At 42.6% G+C, this 17445-nt stretch overlaps 1 protein-coding gene across 17 annotated transcripts in view; it reads right to left on the bottom strand.

The window, feature by feature from the left end:
* Positions 1–17445, bottom strand: part of VEPH1 (ventricular zone expressed PH domain containing 1) — a 254356-nt gene that overhangs the window by 207635 nt on the left and 29276 nt on the right. For all 17 annotated transcript variants that reach the window (XR_004285805.1, XM_032343551.1, XM_032343560.1 and 14 more), the window contains exons 3-4: positions 15918–16133; positions 1014–1188 (exon numbers count right to left, since the gene is read on the bottom strand). Coding sequence is in view for 16 of the 17 variants with exons in the window: in XM_032343551.1 (XP_032199442.1) it covers positions 1014–1188; positions 15918–16133 (391 nt within the window). In the remaining variant the exon portion in view is untranslated. The remainder of the gene's footprint in view (positions 1–1013; positions 1189–15917; positions 16134–17445) is intronic.

The following is a 17445-nucleotide window of genomic DNA, read 5'->3' as shown; positions in this document are numbered from 1 at the left end:
AATGAGTGTACTGAGGACTGGTGGATCCTGAAGCTTCAGGGGTAGCAGCCACAGAGTTTGCTGGGCTTCGGGTGGTGGAAGTGGACACCACCATAAGCCATGCCAGGAAGCATGGAGACGATAACAGCATGAGTTTATGGACTGGTCTGGATACCCAGAAAGGGAGCATTTGTGGGACACCCTTCGAAACTCTAAGAAATACTTGGTCTGGGAGAGTTGACATTCAACTTGAGCACCTGGGGTATGTGGCAGTAAAATCTGGGCCAGGATACTCATGGACCTCATACTTTCTTGTTAATGGGAACTAGACCCCAAATGTTCTCTGACCCCAAATAAAAAAATATTAAAAGAAAAGAAAACATGGTTTCTGATAGATCTGAAGCCAAAGGAGGGGGAAAAAAAAAAAAAACAGTAAGACAAAGGGAATATTTTGATTGGACTAACTTGATCTCTTTCATGCAAATGTGAAACAATTAACAGAGATGTCCTGATCTGATTTTTTTACAGTAAATTTAACTAACACAATTACAAATTATTCCCAAATCTTGTTCACATTTAAGAAGTCTTCACCTGTTCTCTTCTGTGTTTTATCTAACATTCCTTGCTTTTGGAAACCAAAGGCAGAAGTGGTTTTCCACCTCCCACTGAGAATAATGGACACATTCCACGCAGTGCAGACAGGTAGGTTCTCCACAAATGGTAGCTGGACAAGGTAATCAGAAGCATGGTAAACACCATTCTCCAAATTGACAGACGCAGAGTTGGAAGAGAGAGAGCTTACAACTCTCCTATGAGTTCAAATAATTCATCTCTTCAGTAAAGATGAGAGACATGGACTCAGCCAGCCCAAGAAACCTCACCCCTGTTCACCAGTCAACTAGTGGCAAAGCAGAGGATCGAACATACCTCTCAATATTCTAGGCCCCCCTTTCCACAAATCATTAAAATGGTTCATGAAAATACTTTAAAACCACTCCTAAGAAACATCCCCAAGCTCAGCCATTGTATCATACCTTGGAGTATGCTCTTTACTATAACGTCTGTGTGATTAGCCAGGAGATCTGCCTTGGTGATCGCTGCCAGGGACAGGTAGTTGGACATATTTCTGCATAGTTCCTTGTTGCTTCTGTGGAGGAATTTCACTGCGATGGGAATGGCTAATGCCATCACAGGGGGCCGGTTGTAATTCTGAGGAAACATAAGAAAGCAACAAATAATAAGTCGTTCATTATTTATCATCCAAAAGATATTTATTGAGCTAATCTCCAGAATGCAGCTGTGAAAACACGGGCCCCACCCTGTTTTCATTATATAGGGGCCTCTGGGGATTCTTGTCCTTGCTGGGGAGACTTGGAGGCAAACAGGCAGTGAATAGGCTGATGAGGGCACAGACAGGCAAGTGCAGGATGCTGAGGGAACAAAGAAGAAATACAGAACCCAGTCCTGGAGGGTGTCCAAAAGCTTTCTGGAGGGAGTGATGTCTTAGCTGGACCTGATGGATGAAGAGGAGACGGCTCCATGATGGCAAGGAAAGGGGTAGACAGAAGAGGTGACAGAGAGCAGGCACCACTGGAACTGTGAATAGTTTTGCACAGTGGGAGTGCAGTACCTGTGAGAAGGCTGGGGTAGGAAAGTGAGCACAGGGACAGGAGAAGTGAAAGGGGCATGATTTAGAAAGATCTGGCATTCCATGACAAGGAAGTTGGAATTGATCCGTAAGGTGATCAGGAATCACTGATGACAAAAGTAACTCCTCAGATTTATATTTAACAACCTAAGGAATGTTGAACACGGTGCCTTCTGACTGTATCTTAAAAACTCAGCCAGTGAGATTCAGAAGAAAAAAGTGAATGAACATAAGACTAAAAACTAAAGAAATGCTGACTCCTAAAATAATTCTCTTTTTGTTTTACTTTATGATTGGCCATCAATATCCTTACATATAAAATAGTGTCATCAACATTTAATCACCTAATTAGGGAATAGTTAAAAATATAAATTATTTCCTTAAAAATGAATGGTTAGGGATGCCTGGGTGGCTCAGTGGGTTGAGTGTCTGCCTTCAGCTCAGGTCATGATCTCAGGGTCCCGGAATTGAGTCCTGTGTCAGGCTCCTTGTTTAGTGGGGAGCCTACTTCTCCCTCTGCCTGCCACTACTTCTGCTTGTGCTCTCTCTCTCTCTCTGACAATTAAATAAATATATATATATTTTAAAGAATTTGTCTTCACTGCCATCAACTATTCTGACCATCAACCCCATCCTTTAGCCTATTAGGCAAAGGCTGCACACTGTACACTATGTTTGACTTCATATTATTATATTAGAAATAAAAGGCAGTTATTTTTCTGTAACCATTCATGTGAAAAGTGCTTATATCTTTCTAGCTGTGAATTACTCCCTCTAATACCACCCACAATTCTAGGTTTGGGGTAGGCGTTCAATAAACATCTGAGAAACTGAGTAACCAATGAAGAAAATATAAATCTATTGTGATAGCTGTCATCCGGAACAGAATGTGACAGAAAGGGAGGCACGGAGGTGGGGGGCCCATTTGCTCCTATGTCTCTTGTTCATATTGCTGCCAGCAATGGCTGAGTATGGGTCTGAACCTCCAATGACATCCATTTTCTGGACATTTTCTACCCTGACTGGGCAGGTGAGTTGTTACACACCTGTTAGCCAATTCCTACTTCTATGGCCAAGGTGCCATGATACTTTTTTTTTTTTTAATTTTTTAATTTTTATAAACATATATTTTTATCCCCAGAGGTACAGGTCTGTGAATCACCAGGTTTACACACTTCACAGCACTCACCAAAGCACATACCCTCCCCAATGTCCATAATCCCACCCCCTTCTCCCAAACCCCCTCCCCCCAGCAACCCTCAGTTTGTTTTGTGAGATTAAGAGTCACTTATGGTTTGTCTCCCTCCCAATCCCATCTTGTTTCATTTTAATTAACACATAATGTATTAATTTCTTCAGGGGTACAGGTCTGTGATTCATCAGTCTTACACAATTCACAGCACTCACCATAGCACATACTCTCCCCAATATCTATAACCCAGCCACCCTATCCCTCCGTGCCACAACCCCAGCAACCTTCAGTTTGTTTCCTGAGATTAAGAGTCTCTTATGACTTGTCTCCTTCTCTGGTTTCATCTTGTTTCATTTTCCCCTCTCTTCCCCTATGATCGTCTGTCTTGTTTCTCAAATTCCTCCTATCAGTGAGATCATATGATAATTGTCTTTCTCTGACTGACTTATTTTGCTTAGCATAATACCCTCTAGTTCCATCCACATCAGTGCAAACAGCAAGATTTCATTTTTTGTTGGCTGCATAGTATTCCATTGTATATATATATATATATACCACATCTTCTTTACCCATTCAGCCATGATACTTCTTTCTAATGGGGGCATTTGCACCTTTGGCTTCAGGGGTCATCAAACAACTTAGACATTGACCAAGCAGAGAATCACATTTCATTTGTCCAGATGATAGGTTCAAGAATGGGAAAGTTACCCAATTACAGTTAAGGAGTCATTAAAGGGCTCTGTGAAAGAGATTCTCTCTTCTACTCAATCCAAAGTGTTGAGCATGGAAGACCGAGAGTAGCTACTGCCAGATTGTGACCTCAGTAGGAGAGACTCTGTATGAGATACAAGGCAATATGCTTCTGAGAGACATGTTGAGAGACAATAGGTCCTGGTGGCATCATTTGTGCCCTATGCATTAGGCTGTGTTGAGGCCAATATTTGTCCCCAATTTTCCTAAGTGAGTCAGTTAACTCTTTTGTGCTTGAGCTTTTCCCCTCTCCTGGTCCCTAGAAACAAAAACAGACCAACAAAGCCTTAATCCATTTCTGTAGTTCCACCCATTTTCCAGATTCAAGGGTCAATCTGACTCCTGAGCAGAGAAAGTCAGTATTCAAAAACCTAACCTGGTATCTCACGGTTAAGTCAACCATCTTGCAAGTTCTGACCCTATCCATTTGTAACAAACCCTGTGCTTCTGTAGCTGTTCCACTCACTAGCTTTCTGTCCTATCCTTCTTAGAGTTCCTCATGGCGTCTAACTATTGGGACCGTGGCTTGCAGCCAGACTTCTCTGATACCAGGCTTTGACTTTATCTTGAGTATTTCCTCTCCTGGTGAATTTAATTGGGCCTGATTGGACTGGGCCATTACTGATGTGATGAGCTGTGAGGCCTCCCTGGGAGGCTGGCTGCTCCCTGCCTTTCAGCTTTAGAAGTCTGAGTGTGTGCTTAGTCAGGCCAGACAGAATTGTTTGGATCCACTGATGCTAACTCACACCAAGGGATTTCCAAAAGCCTGATGCATAATCAGGCATGCCAGTTTACTCGTCTACAGTGAGGGTCTTTCCTAGGTCAGACTCTTTCACATTATCAGGATATCAGGAACCAGATTACTAACCAGAATGCTCACTGATGGGCACAAAATCAGATAAGAGCAGAGAGAGATCCTGAGGGTTATGTCATCCTGCCACAGTGAAACCCGACTCAAATAACAATCCTACCCCATAACCAAATCCCCATCTCTAGTGACTGACTGGAACTTTCCTATCCATGAGATTCAGTCTCTACCCACTGCCTCCAAACACACACACAAAACAGTACTGGGTAATTGTGCTAACTATGCCATAATAATGACCCCCCACTGAGCATCCTCCTTTTTGTTGACATATTCTTCACAGTATGTTTAGGAAGTGGTGTTGTTTAGCAAGGCCAATTGATTTGTTCTATTTCTCTTTATAATCTTATTCTAGCCCTGCTCCCTTGAGGTAGTACTTAAGTTACCTCAATTATAGCATTTGGGTATTCCCCAAACCCTTCAGTCTCACCTATACAATTTTTAGGTTGCCCCTACAGACAGCCAATCTTTCCATCATGCATAGATTTTTGCTAGTTTAACTTTGAGATGACACATCTTTATCCCTGTCATGGCTAATCAAAGCCCTGGTTTTGAGAGTGGAACACAATCACACAATTCCTCTCAGAGCTTTCCAACAAAGAACTTTGTGCCCAGGGTTACTTTATCTACTCTGAGCCTTTAGTCAAGGACAGCTTGCAGCTGTCTCCCATTAGAGGAATACATCTCCCATTAGAGGAATACATCTCCAAGCACATTTACCTATAACTTGCTTAGAAACCACAGATGGCAGCATTGGGGAGTACAACTCATGTTCCAACTAATTGTGAACACAGACTGTGAAAGACCAATGAAAATCAGTACTTGCAGCAACTGATATTTTTAAACGTTGGGGGTGAGCTAATGTTTGCCAGCAACCGTGAAAGAACAGGCTGTCTTAACCAATTCCATCATATTCTTCTTACAACTCTAGATGTTCTAGAGAAAAATAGTAGGCAACCATGAAAGTCTTTGAAGTGTGATTCTAAGTGAAATGTGTAAAATTTTTTAAAAACTGTAATGCCATTGTTTTTTAATAATGACAGTATATTTTAAAAAATGCAGAAGAAAGAAAATGGACCATTTTCTTATACCACACACAAAGATAAACTCAAAATGGATGAAAGCCCTCGACGTGAGAAAGGAATCCATCAAAATCCTAGAGGAGAGCACATGCAGCCACCTCTTTGACATCAGCCACAGCAACTTCTTGCTAGACACACCTCCAAAGGCAAGGGAAATAAAGGCAAAAATGAACTATTGGGCCTTCATGGAGATAAAAAGCTTTTTTACAGCAAAGGAAACAGTTAACAAAACTAAAAGGCAACCTACTGAATGGGAGAATATATTTGCATATGTTTTGTCAGATAAAGGGCTAGTATCCAAAATCTATAAAGAACTTAACAAACTCTACACCCAAAAAAATCCAGTCAAGATATGGGCAGAAGACATAAACAAACATTTCTCCAAAGAAGACATCAAAACCACAATGAGATACCAACTTGCACCCATGAGAATGACTAAAATGGGAAACTGAGGAAAACAACAAATGTTTTCTGAGGAAAACAACAAGTGTTGGAGAGGATATAGAGAAAGGGGAACCTTCTTACAGTGTTGGTGGGAATGCAAACTGGTGCAGCCACTCTGGAAAACAGTATGGATGTTCTTCAAAAAGTTAAAAATAGAGCTACCCTCTGACCCAGCAATTGCACTACCAGGTATTTATCCAAATATAAATATCCAAAGTATTTATCCAAATACTACCAGCTATTTATTTATGATTTGAAGGGGCACATGCACCCCGATATTTATGGCAGCAATGTCCACAACTGCCAAAGTATGGAAAGAGCCCAGATGTCCATTGACAGATGAATGGACAAAGAAGAAGTTGTGTGTATGTACACACACACACACACACACGTATATTACTCAGCCATCAAAAAGGATGAAATCTTACCATTTACAATGACATGAATGGAACTGGAGGGTATAACGCTAAGTGAAATAAGTCACTCAGAGAGAGACAATTATCATATGATTTCACTCGTATGTGGAATTTAATACACAAAACAGATGAACATAGGGGAAGGGAAGGAAAAAAAAAAGATCAAAATAAGGAGGCAAACCATAAGAGATGGTGAACTCTAGGAAACAAACTGAGGGTTGCTGGAGGAAATGGGTGGGGATAGGATAATTGGATGATGGGCATTAAGGAGGGCATGTAATGTAATGAGCATTGGATGTTATATGCAACTGATGAACCACTAAATTCAACCTCTGAAATTAATAAAACTAGATAAATAATAAAAGTCAAATAAAATAAAAGTATAATGTCATAATTAAAAAGCAAAACAAAACTTCAACACACTCAATTTTTCTATTTTCCTCTCACATATGTCATCTGGAAATCTTTCAAATCACAGGAGGAGTAAAACATTAAGCAAAGAGCACATCGCTTGTTTGAACACCAAGGAATTACTACCAAAAGCTTTCAATCTCTAACTAGCATCTAGACCATTTCTAGTGTATCAAGAAGCCATGGGCACTGATAACAGAAACGGGGTATGAGCAAGGGCCTGGGTGGCCAAGAAGAGGCTAGAAAGACACAGGTCCCATGGACCTAGCAGGTACCATCCAACCTCCTTCTAATGGCTGAGTTTCACTCTCCAGTCATCTCAGGCCCATGAATTTGTTATCTTTAAGATTATTTAGATCACAGAAATGCTAATGGTACACACACAGAGAAAACCCAATGATCACTTGTACAAACAAACCACATTAATAGCAGCTTTTACTACAGAAGCTTACGATGGCCCTTGCCCCTCGGTGCAGATGTGAGCTTATTGGTATGTGTATCATCTTACCTACAACTCAGTGCCCAGTACTCGGGGAACACACTCAGTGAGGTACAGGGTAGATATAAAGACTTGCTCATGGGGACGGTTATTTTTAGCTATAAAAGCAGAACAAAAGGTCTTTGTTCTATGGATGCCAAGAATTATATTTCTTAACTAGATTAGCACCAATTTGAGCTTTTGGTGGAGGTTTTCCTTTTGAAAACATGCGCTTTGGGAACATTTCCCGGAGTTTCAGAATTGAAAAGAATAAAGCGAAGTAAAAGAGATATCTGTCTGAGATGATAGCAACTAAAAAGCTCTTTGGCTCTTGGACTTTGAATTCAACTAAAAGCCATAAAAGAGTAATCTCAAGAAATATTAAGTGTCATTTATTAAAATCACTGTTTTATGGCTTTTCACCCTGCATCACTGATCAGATAAAAACAAGCAAATTTTGGATTTTTATATAAATTGCTTGGTTCTTAGCAGCATAGGCATATATAAAATCTAAATGGCACATACACCTAAATTTTCCCACTGGATTTTCAGACAGGTAATAAAAGAGTGGGTCTCAGTAACCTGGGAGGTTGTGTCCCAGTCTCCTCCCATTTTTTTTTTTTCCCCCATGGGCTTGTGTGGCATTAACTGAAAGAAAGTACTAGGACTCATCCTAGAGAGAAACATAGCTGTTCTGCAGAATCCAGAGGGCAGCCACATCTCCTGATCTATTCAATCATTCATTCCTTCATTCAATGAATATTATTTTGAGCACTTACTATGTGTTATTTGCTATTCTAGGTGCTAAGATCATCAGTAAAACAGAGCTTCTCTTTTGGGGAGGAGGAGACAAGCAATGAACAATGGCTAAAATAAATACCTAAATGAATAGCTTGCTAGGAAGCACTGAGTGCTATTTTAGAGTATGCCAACAAGAATCGTTACTCATGCCGCATTTCCTGCGTCCCAAATATTTTATGTCTATTATCTAATGACAATGTAATCCTCACAAAAACTCATGAGGCAGCTGCAGCATTTTACAGATAAGGAAAGCAAGGCACCGAAAGGTAGAACTGCCCAAGATCACACTGCAAGTAAATGGTAGAGTTGCAATTGCCTACTGAATAAACTTCTTGGTCAAGGTCACCAATTCCGCCCCCAGGAGCTACAAAGGAAATGCTCTAAAAAATGTCCAAGGCACTTCGCATGCAATACCAGCCAGCAACAGACTGTGAATCTTATCCATCACTAACTGAAGAGGAAATTAGAAAATTAAAATGTGGAATCAAGGCGAAGGGATAGTTGATCCACCTACAAAAAAAAGGAAAAATAAGAGATCCAACTGTGAACATGAAGACTATTGTGATTCTTCTCTCCTGCCTCCAGACAACCCCCTTTAGCTATCTATCCCTTTCTTCATACAGTCATCACCAACACAAGCAGAAATGGAGAAAGAGAGGAGATGCTGAGCTTACTTGGCAACAGCTCTATAAGCAGTTTGGTTGGTAAAGATGCTCTAACCACCTTAGCTAGTAAAACCAGGCACTGACTCTCAACCTCATCATGGTTGGCCTGTCAGTTCAAGCTAGAATTTCATTCTAGAACCTCAGCTCTGTCAATAATTACAGCCTCCTTGAAGTATTTTTTTAATTTTCTTCAACCTTCCCCAGGTTTGAATGGATCCTAGAATGCAATGGGCCTTACAGGGAGTATCTTCCCTTTCAGGATTTTTCTAGAAACAAAGAAATAGGCATTGGTCAACTCCACAGAGCAACCTGGTTGGAGGAAGCTATGGTAGGAAATATGTACATCTGGAGATTGGCCAGACCACAAATGGAGATTGCTTTTCTAATAAAGGATGGTTCTCACCAGCAGCATGTGGAGCTATGCCCATTTTACAGAAGACAGAACTGAAAGATAAAATAACTTGCCAAGCTCTCATTTATAGAAGACCAAGAACATTTGACTTAAAGGCCCTTAAGCTCCAAATCTCTTTGCTATTCTACCTCTCGCATCTCCTGCAGGAGTTAGAATTTTAGACCAGAAAGGAAGCTAAGAGATTATCTGGTTCATCCTCTGTTTTATCAAGGACAGGTTGTGAGACTTGCTTATGGACATGGGGTAGGCAAAAGAAAGCAGAACTCACAGGTACATATCACACAGGTACTGATTCTGTACAGAAGGCAAATACTGGAATTTTAAAAACTACTTTAAGGTAAACGTGCCAAGTTCATGAACATAGGGGCCAAGAAAAGAGAGAACAAAATATATAATTACTAATTAAAAGTGGAAAAGGAAGGAGTCACCTGAAGTGGGTTAAAAAAGCAATGTGGGGAAAAAAGGAAGGTTCTGTGTGTGGGAACATATTTAGCCTGAAATGATAGTGAAATGGCCAGGAGAAAAAAAAAATGAAGTTAAAATGGTCAAGGATATGGGAAGAACGGGTAGGTCTGTGCTTGATAGTGTGATTCTGGCATTGCTTATCTGACAGAGGTAAATGGCTAGAGAAGGAATCACTCTTCCTTTTTTGTTTTGTTATTTTTTGGTTTTTGTGTAAGCTCAAAATGCTAAGTGGTTGGCTTTAAAGTTGATCTACTGTTTTATTTTATTGAAAAAAACAGAGCAGAATATGAGTCATCTGGATTTCTACATGGTTCCCACAAGATCGGAAATTACATGTAGTACAAAATCGTGTTTTCGATATTTACCATGGGCCAAAAATTTTCCCTTAAAATTTGATCAAAGCTACACAGCAAAGCTGCAACCACAGCCTTGACTTCGGATCCTAGGGCTAACTTTCTGGAACCACATCCCCAGGGGTGGCCTGCACAAATGACTGAACTTGGCCGAAAAGCAACTTTGCCTTTAGGGCTCCCTGCCTTCCATTTTAATACCTTTTGCTCCCTCGGAGGGTGCACAATCAACAGCCTGTGCCCACACTGGCCCTTCAGGCTGGAGTCACCCCTTTCTGTGACTCACTTGTCCCTCTCAACCAAGAGGCTTACTCGGAAGCCCTGTCCTCTGTCCCTTCCCAAAATATCCATGCCTGTGCTTCGGGTCCTGCTCTTGACAACCCTACAGATTCATTTCCTTGGAGTCACTGATCAGCATGAAATTACATTTTTATTTCCCCCCATCTTCAACCTCCCCCTTTTCAAAAATTTATTTTACTGTTATGTTAGTCACCATACAGTACTTCATTAGCGTTTGATGTAGCCCTCCATGATTCATTGTTTGTGTATGCCCCTTTCTAAGTAGGAGATCTAATGTCTTTGCCCAGAATGAACCATCCCCCTTATGTTTAAAATTGGGGCCGTTTGAAGGGCAGCCTGCTTAAAACTCTTTGACCTTGATCTCAGGGCACAAATCTGGACTTCTGTACAAGCTTGGAATCTTCTGTCTGCTTGAAATGTCCTCTTGCTCTATATATCCTACCTGGTAAAATCATTGCTCATGGTTCATAACCCTTTGCAAATGTGGTCTCCACCCAGAAAGACCTCCTGACTCTCTAGAACTGTGCTGACACAGGAACCACGACCCATGGGGAGCAACTGAGCACATGAAATGTGATTGCTTCTGTCGGTGCCCAAGGGGCTTGTAGCGCATGCGCAGTGATGCTTCTGGGCTCCGCCGTGCCTGCTCGTTGCCTCGGCTGCCGCTGCCTCAACCCGTCGCCGCCGCCGGGTGGGGACGGTGCGGAGCTGCTCTGGCTGGGCCTGCAGGGGGGCCCCGGGCGCCACAGGACTTTTTCGGTGCCCGAAAGTAAACACGCCATTAAGATGGCGGCTGGATGCGAGCCAGTAGGCGGAACTTAGAATTTTGTATCTACGTGGCTGCGAGTGATTGGTTGTGCAACCTTGGTATATATAGACACGCACGGGCGGGGGAGAGAGAGATCCCAACAGCTACGCAGAAATAAAGCTTGCTTCGCTGAGGTCTCCTGGTCGTTCTTGCTGGCGAGAGCGACAAGTGGTGCCGAAACCCGGGAAACCCGAAACCTACACCGAGGAGTTCTCAGTGAATGCAACGATCCGGTAAGTGTGCACAAAATTTCAGATAAGAAAGTTCCTAAGTATAGGACGAGAGGTGAGAAAGTTCCTAAGTATAGGACGAGAAGTGAGAAAGTTCCTATGTATAGGACGAGAAGTAAAAGGGTTCCTAGGCATAGGACAAGAAATAATGGGATCAAAGTTTACTAAGATGGGAGGATTACTGACGGAGGTGCTTAAGGCTAACGGCACTCCGCTAGACTCTAACCATAAAACGGTTAAAAATGTTATTGAGGAGCAGGTCAGAGAAGCCTCTAAGGCAGGATCTAGCAGAGGGGAAGAAAATTCAGAGGAGAGCTCCTCTGAAGATGAGCTTGGGGAAGCCATGACACACTTAAAATTAAAAGAGGAAGTCCCTAACAAACCTTTAAAGGGAAAGACATACAAAGAAGCCGGGAAAAAAATATGACTCCCTAGCGCTCTCTGTCAGAAGGTCAAGAATTCCTACCCCTGAATGTAGGCCTATAGCGCCACCTGCAGAATGGCCGCCACCATATAACACTTCATGCTCCCGAGGGGCACGTGGCGGTTGTCCAGAATGTAGAAATGCAGGATGGAGGGACATTATGGACTTTACTAAACCCTCCCCTCTTGCATACCCAGTGTTAGAAGATCAAAATCAACAGAGGTTTCATCAACCACTAGACTTCAAACTTATTAAACAGTTTAAGGAAGCAGTCACTACTTATGGGCCACAGGCTGCTTATACACTTTCACTTTTGGAAGCAGTCAGTAGCATGAACCTTACCCCAGACGACTGGATTAACATGGCAAAAGTAACTCTGTCTAGTGGACAATACTTGATATGGAAAACTGCTTGGCAAGAGTGTAGCTCAGAAACTGCCTGGCGTAACGCCACGTCAGGGAATCCCCACTGGAATATTGACATGCTCATGGGAGGAGGTCAATTTGTGGGACAAAACAATCAGATTGGGTACCCCCCAGGGGTGTATGTACAGATAGCAGCTGCAGCCACTAGGGCTTGGAAGACCATACAGGGTTCTGGCGATTTGCAGGGACAACTTTCCAAGGTGTTGCAGGGGCCTAATGAACACTATGCTGACTTTGTAGATCGTCTGCTCCAAGTAGCAAGGTGCATATTTGGGGATGTGGACCAAGCAATGCCCCTTGTTAAACAATTAGCCTATAAACAAGCAAATAAAGAGGTGTAAAGAGGCTATCTGCCCTTGGAAGTCTAAGGACCTGATTATAGTCCATACTACAGGTATACCTTACAATCCACAAGGTCAAGGAATAATTGAACGCGCCAATGGCACCTTCAAACGATGCTTACAAAAAATAAGAAAAGCGGGAATAGGGATGACTACAAGTCACCCCGTGATCTTACATCTCTCACCCTTTACATTTTAAATTTTTTGTCCTTGGACCATAATGGTACATCTGCAGCGGACAGACATGCGGCGGTTACCGAACACACTCTAGCCCAGGCAAAGTGGAAGGATATACTCACGGGCCAATGGAGAGGCCCTGACCCGGTCCTAAGATGGCACCGAGGTTCTGTTTGTCTTTTTCCACAGGATGCCCAAGTGCCTATCTGGGTCCCGGAGCGACTGATTAGAAGAATCCATCAACATGGCCCGCCCCGTCCTGATGCTCGGCCTGATAGCGATCCTGGCGACACCAGCATCCCTTCAACAGATGCACCAATGGGCAATAGTGAAAGCCTGACCATTCCCCATGCCACTGACGAATGAGTCTGCCAACCTCCCTCCTGTATACCTACTTTCATTCCCATGCCCGTTTCTGTAAATCCTAACAATTCGCCTGTATTGCTCTCAAGACATAAAAGAGACTTTGGGATGACTGCAGCCATTATTGCGGCTGTAGCAGCCTCCGCAGCTGCAGCAACTGCAGCGGCTGTAGCTCTCACCACATCTGTAACAAGTGGACATTCTCCAGAAACTATTGACGACCGGATGCATCCAATCACTTTCTGGACTTTGCATAACCTCCGTGGCCTATAATGACCTTTCTATTGCTGCTAATCTGTCAAAAGAGTTAAGCAGATAAGATTGACATAGCTCCATTACGGGATTGGGTATCTGTTGTAAATCCTTATGTTCCGCCGTTTTGCATCATTACGTAAACAACAATGTAGGCAACAGTTGGCGCTAGTACAAGCTTGCATGGCACTGGAAGCTGGTACATTTCCCCAAATCTGGCTGGCAGCGCTAGATCGGTAGTCAATGACGGGTAAGATTGGCTGCATGCACATAGCAACCTAAGCCAGGAGTTCTCCAACCAGGGGGAATTATCTGATGACGGGTAAGCATGTTCATGGCAGCTGACAACCTAAGACAGGCACGATCTCCTGCCTTGCATGCCTAATATAAAAGAAAAGGGGGAGATGTCGGTGCCCCAGCGGCTTGTAGCGCATGCGCGGTGATACTTCTGGGCTCCGCCGTGCCCGCTCATTGCCTCGGCCGCCGCTGCCTCAACCCGTTGCCGCTGCCGGGTGGCGACGGTGCAGAGCTGCTCCGGCTGGGCCCGCGGGGGGGCCCCGGGCACCACAGGACTTTTTCGGTGTCCGGAAGTAAACACGCCATTAAGATGGCGGCTGGATGCGAGCCAGTAGGTGGAACTTAGAATTTTGTATCTATGTGGCTGCGAGTGATTGGTTGTGCAACCTTGGTATATATAGACATGCACGGGCGGGGGAGAGAGAGATCCCAACAGCTACGCAGAAATAAAGCTTGCTTCGCTGAGGTCTCCTGGTTGTTCTTGCTGGCGAGAGCGACACGCTTCAAAGTAACGTGCTAAAACACACACCAGATTTATAAGACTTGTATACAACGAAAGTATAATATCTCCTTTTACATCATGCATTGAAATAATTTTTTGGATATACTGGGTTAAGGAAAATATATTATCAAATGGATTTCATCAGTTCTTTTTCTTTTTAATGTGAAATTTTGAAAATTTGAAATTACAATGTGGCTTATGTTTATGTTTCAAATTACAAAATTTGAAATTATATATGTGGCTTATGTTTATAGATTACCTTCCATTTCTATTGGATAGCACCGATCTAGAGTCCAAACCAATAGTTTTGAAATCACAGTGGGAGCTGGGGAATATGGATGATTTGTGAATTTCTGTCTGAATGTCTGTGGAAAGGCATTTTGGAGTAAGATAATCTATGTCTCTGATGAACATCAATAACATATTTAAGATAATTAGTGAAGAACAGATGTATTAGGTCTTTGCAGCATTGATCTTTCACTAACTTTGATGAAATCCCCATTTCCTTCCCTCCTATCCCTAACCCTGGGGACGAAGAAAAAACAGAGTGACAGGGTATGTAGAATCTTTTTTTTTTTTTTCAGTAGACCATTGTCTGGTCTAGACAGACAAAATGGAATATGGTCCACTTAAGTTTAGACAGCTGTGAAGAGGAAGGGGAGGGGGAGAAGAGGAGGGGAGGGAGAGAAGGGGAGGGGAAGTGGAGCAGGAAAGGTGGAGGGGGGTGGGAGTGGAGAGAAAGGAGGAGGGGGAGGAAGAAGAGGAAGAAGAAAAGAAGAAAGGAGGCTAACATTAGATGTCATGTGCAGTGCTAAACACTCCCACATAATCAGAATTTCCTAAACTGGGCTCAGAAACCATAGTCTTGAGGGGTATTCATAAATGTTGTGTTGGGGATAGGGAGGGAAAAGGAAGTTTCTGGACATACCAGAATCAACAACTCTGTACTAAACAAAATTAACGAGATTTCTTAATCGCAGGACTCTTCAGAGCCTTTAATATGCTATGAAACATATGACAGCCCAAAAGAGAAAAATTGAATTTAGTGTTTCCAAACTTACTTGACCACTGAATCCTCTTTTGAAAAACACATATCAACAGCACCAACATTTACTGGTTGGTAAAATTTGTCCTAGGCAATGTCATCTCATCTGTATTTTAAGGCAAGAAACTGTGGCTTAGGAAGTTAAGTGATTCCCTACCATTTCAATCATATAATTGGTTTTTAGCTGAGCCCAAATTCCAAATTCATGTTTATACCAGAGGAAGGATTTTTCTTTTCTTTTTTTTTTTTTTTTAAGTAGGCCCCATGTCTAACTTGGGGCTCAAAGTCATGATCCCGAGATCAAGTCGCACATTCTACCAACTGAGCCAGCTGGGCACAGTTAGAATAGGCAAATATTATCATCACAGAAAACTCACAATACATATAGTGGTACATGTAAAAATGATTAAATCACTTCTCTCCACATATCCTAAGTTCATGGTCCCTCAGTTCAGACCCCACCCCTTCTTGGTCAGCTTGGATAAAAGAGTTTTTTTTGTTCTGAATTTTCATCATTTGGATCTTGGCATACATTAATTTTAAGCTTAGATATGGCTGTGTCTTATCTGTCTAAATAGACTGGAGCTTCCTGCAGCATTACTTTGAATTCCCCACAGTGTGTCCTGCAGACAGAAGAGGCTCTCTAGAACCCTGCAGGGCTCAGCTGTTGATGGTTTGTGGGGTCTTCTTCCCAGATCTGAGGGCTAGAGAAACATTAGCTCTTGGTTCAGAGATACCACTTCACCGAAGTTGCAAAGCCAGTGTCGAACAGCGTGATAGTGAACGCTGACATACCTGTAAAATGCAACTCATGATATCAGAAGCAATTTTTGCATGGGGAGTGTCTTCATCTTTCCCAGAGGGTCTTAGGCTGTGCTCCAGACAGGAGTCCCAGAGCCCCACCAGGGCCTCTGCATGCTTTTCAATCGACTCTGTCTCTCTGATGGCTGTTGTGATTCTCGTGATGCAGATTTCAACCACTGCCTGGTCATTGTTATTGGTCTGGTAATCCTAGTTGAAAGAAAACCTTCATGTTAAATAACAGTCTGGAAAGTTCTCTTCGAAAGGACCGACAACATGTCAGCTAATACACTTAGCAAAGGGGCGTGCTGTACCCTGAGCTAAGGGGTGAGCCCCAGTACAATGAGGGCCTTCTGCCTTGGAGATGAGAATCTGGTGGATGAGGCGATATGCAAATGTGCTGAAACGGAGCGGGTTCCTGCTGTCACAGACCCACAGCCAGGCAGCGGGGAGAGTCCAAAGAAGCTTAATTATTCACTTGCCAAGTAGGGTTTAATTTTCAGGCTGTTTCAGTTTCTAAGTCTGTTACAGGTCAGGGTTGACTTTTTTTCCTCTGACAGTTCAATGATTTTTGTGAAATGTTTCAAATCATCCTCCAATTTCCCCTCATAAACATTCTCTCTCTCCTACTACACAACAGAATACATCATTTCAGCTCTCTCTTTTTGGTTCAAATAACTACCAAATCCACGTTGGCTTTCCCCAATCAAATTTCCCTTTATTTAACTATTTAATTGTCCCTCAAATATCTAATCATCTTTATTGGGAGGTAATAGGACCATCCAAGATCTAAATGTGAAAAATCGGCCCATGATTTTAATTCAGAAAACTGGTCTGTCCGTAGCCTGGCAGACTGACAAAAACGAAAATATAATTGAGCAGTGAAGCAATTTGATCCATACACCACCATGCGCGATGGGAGATGGGAAGTGAGGGGGCTTCTCTGTCCTACTGCGAGCTCCAGCCCTGACAATCTGGGTTAGCTATCATATCTAATGCTGCAGTAAACATCTTATGCACGAAGCCCTCTCCATGCTCAGATTACCGATGGCCAGAGTCTTCAGAAGTGGAAATTTCTGGGACAAAGGACAGGAACATTTCTAGGGCTCATGATACATACTGTCATACTATTTTCCAGAAAGGTCTTCTGATATATATTCCAATCAGCTGGGTGAAAGCATGTTTTCCCCACTGTGCCTTTGTAAGCACAGAGTATTATTAATTTGTGCTAATAATCTGATCAGTGAAAAACAGTTATCTCATTGCTGTTTTACTTGGAATTTCCTGATCAGAAGTGAGGTTAAGGGGCACCTGGGTGGCTCAGTAGGTTAAAGCCTCTGCCTTCAGCTCAGGTCATGATTACAGGGACCTGGGATCGAGCCCCACATGGGGCTCTCTGCTCAGCAGGGAGCCTGCTTCCTCCTTTCTCTTTGTCTGCCTCTCTGCCTCCTTTTGATTTCTGTCTGTCAAATAAATAAATGAATCCTAAAAAAAAAAAAAGAAGAAGAAAAGTACAAGACAT

Source organism: Mustela erminea, chromosome 1 (genome assembly GCF_009829155.1).
Source record: "Mustela erminea isolate mMusErm1 chromosome 1, mMusErm1.Pri, whole genome shotgun sequence".
In the NCBI taxonomy this organism is placed as follows: Eukaryota; Metazoa; Chordata; class Mammalia; order Carnivora; family Mustelidae; genus Mustela; species Mustela erminea.
This window is presented reverse-complemented; position numbering and strand designations above follow the sequence as displayed.